This window comes from Aplysia californica, unplaced genomic scaffold, assembly GCF_000002075.1.
Source record: "Aplysia californica isolate F4 #8 unplaced genomic scaffold, AplCal3.0 scaffold00859, whole genome shotgun sequence".
Classification (NCBI taxonomy): domain Eukaryota; kingdom Metazoa; phylum Mollusca; class Gastropoda; order Aplysiida; family Aplysiidae; genus Aplysia; species Aplysia californica.
Genome location: NW_004798129.1, coordinates 26,389 through 27,729, shown reverse-complemented (window position 1 = coordinate 27,729; position 1,341 = coordinate 26,389). Strand labels below are relative to the sequence as shown.

The window sequence follows — 1,341 nt, the reverse complement described above, 5'->3', positions numbered from 1 at the left end:
GGGGGGGGGGAATCGTTACTTTTTACCAAAGTACATTTGCTCTTGCACATGGTTTCCCCTACATACAACTTACCAGCCAGAAAAGTGTTGTTCTCAATATGTTCCAGGCTAGCTTCGACTAGTTCATTCAGGGAGTCGTAGCCCACAAATTTGTCCAACATGATGCACTGTTGGAAAACAGACACAAAACATGCAAAACATGTTCACTAAGACATTTTTTATATCGCCAACAGAAATTCCAAAGGCATGGTAATGGGCCAGTCACCTCTTTTGTTACAGAGAGGATGTTTAAAAGGTGAAAGCTCCAAATTTAACATTGTTTAACACTTTGCCGCCTCATCTCGACAATCGGAAATTTTTACCACCCAGTTTCTTTGGATTTTCCCCATAATGCCTTTTCCTTTGATGGCAAGAGTTTTTACTATATGAGCCTTGTGGTAGCAAAGTGTAAAAGAGTGAAAGCTCCAAATTTAACATTGTTAAAAAGGTGAAAGCTCCAAATTTAACATTGTTAAAAAGGTGAAAGCTCCAAATTTAACATTGTTAAAAAGGTGAAAATTTCAAATTTAAAATTGTTTACGAGGTGAAGGTCCGAATTTAACATTATTTAAGAGGTGAAAGCTCCAAATATAACATTAATTAAGAGGTGAGTACTCTGTTTAACATTGTTTAAGAAGCGGAAGCTCTTTTAGTAAGGTTTAGTAAGAGTTTCAAAGCGCTCGCAACTGCAGAAGCTCTTAATGTACCACTATTATTGAGGTGGAAGCTCTGAATTTAACACTATCTAAAAGGTGTACCACTATTATTGAGGTGGAAGCTCTGAATTTAACACTATCTAAAAGGAAGGACTCTGAATTCAGTTTTTTTAGTTTCAGTAAGAGTTTTACGGTACTTGCAACACAACAAGGTCATATAAGTGCCGAAGATTAGAAGTGTTACAAGATAGTAACAAACGCAAAAAAGAAGGAGCAGAGATAAAGACAAAAGACGTTTGATAGGAAAGAAGAAGCAAACCACACCACAGCACCCACAAAACACATATATATCTTTCCTCACCTTGGAGAAATTTTGAATAGAGTCGAACAACTGCCTTGTATTGTTGAGGGCATCTCTCCAGGTGTACGTATCATTCCGATCCTCAAGGGCAATAAAGTTCGAGATGTTTTCACATGACAAACCACCTAGACAAATCATTGGGAAGGCTTTGTGAGAAAAACTTTTAAACTAAATCCTCAAAGGATTTTACAAAATTAGAGAACTATTATGTTGAGCATCCCTCCCCCCCCCAACCCAAAAAAAAACCGGGCTCCCACAAGTATATAAGATTGACAGACATCCCCC

At 37.7% G+C, this 1,341-nt stretch overlaps 1 protein-coding gene across 1 annotated transcript in view; it reads right to left on the bottom strand.

The window, feature by feature from the left end:
* The window catches only part of LOC101862380 (phospholipid-transporting ATPase ABCA7), a gene marked incomplete in the record, with an annotated part of 83,587 nt that overhangs the window by 64,002 nt on the left and 18,244 nt on the right, over window positions 1–1,341 (bottom strand). Inside the window, 2 exon segments of the mRNA XM_035972811.1 lie at window positions 74–167; window positions 1,057–1,181. Coding sequence (XP_035828704.1) covers window positions 74–167; window positions 1,057–1,181 — 219 coding nt within the window.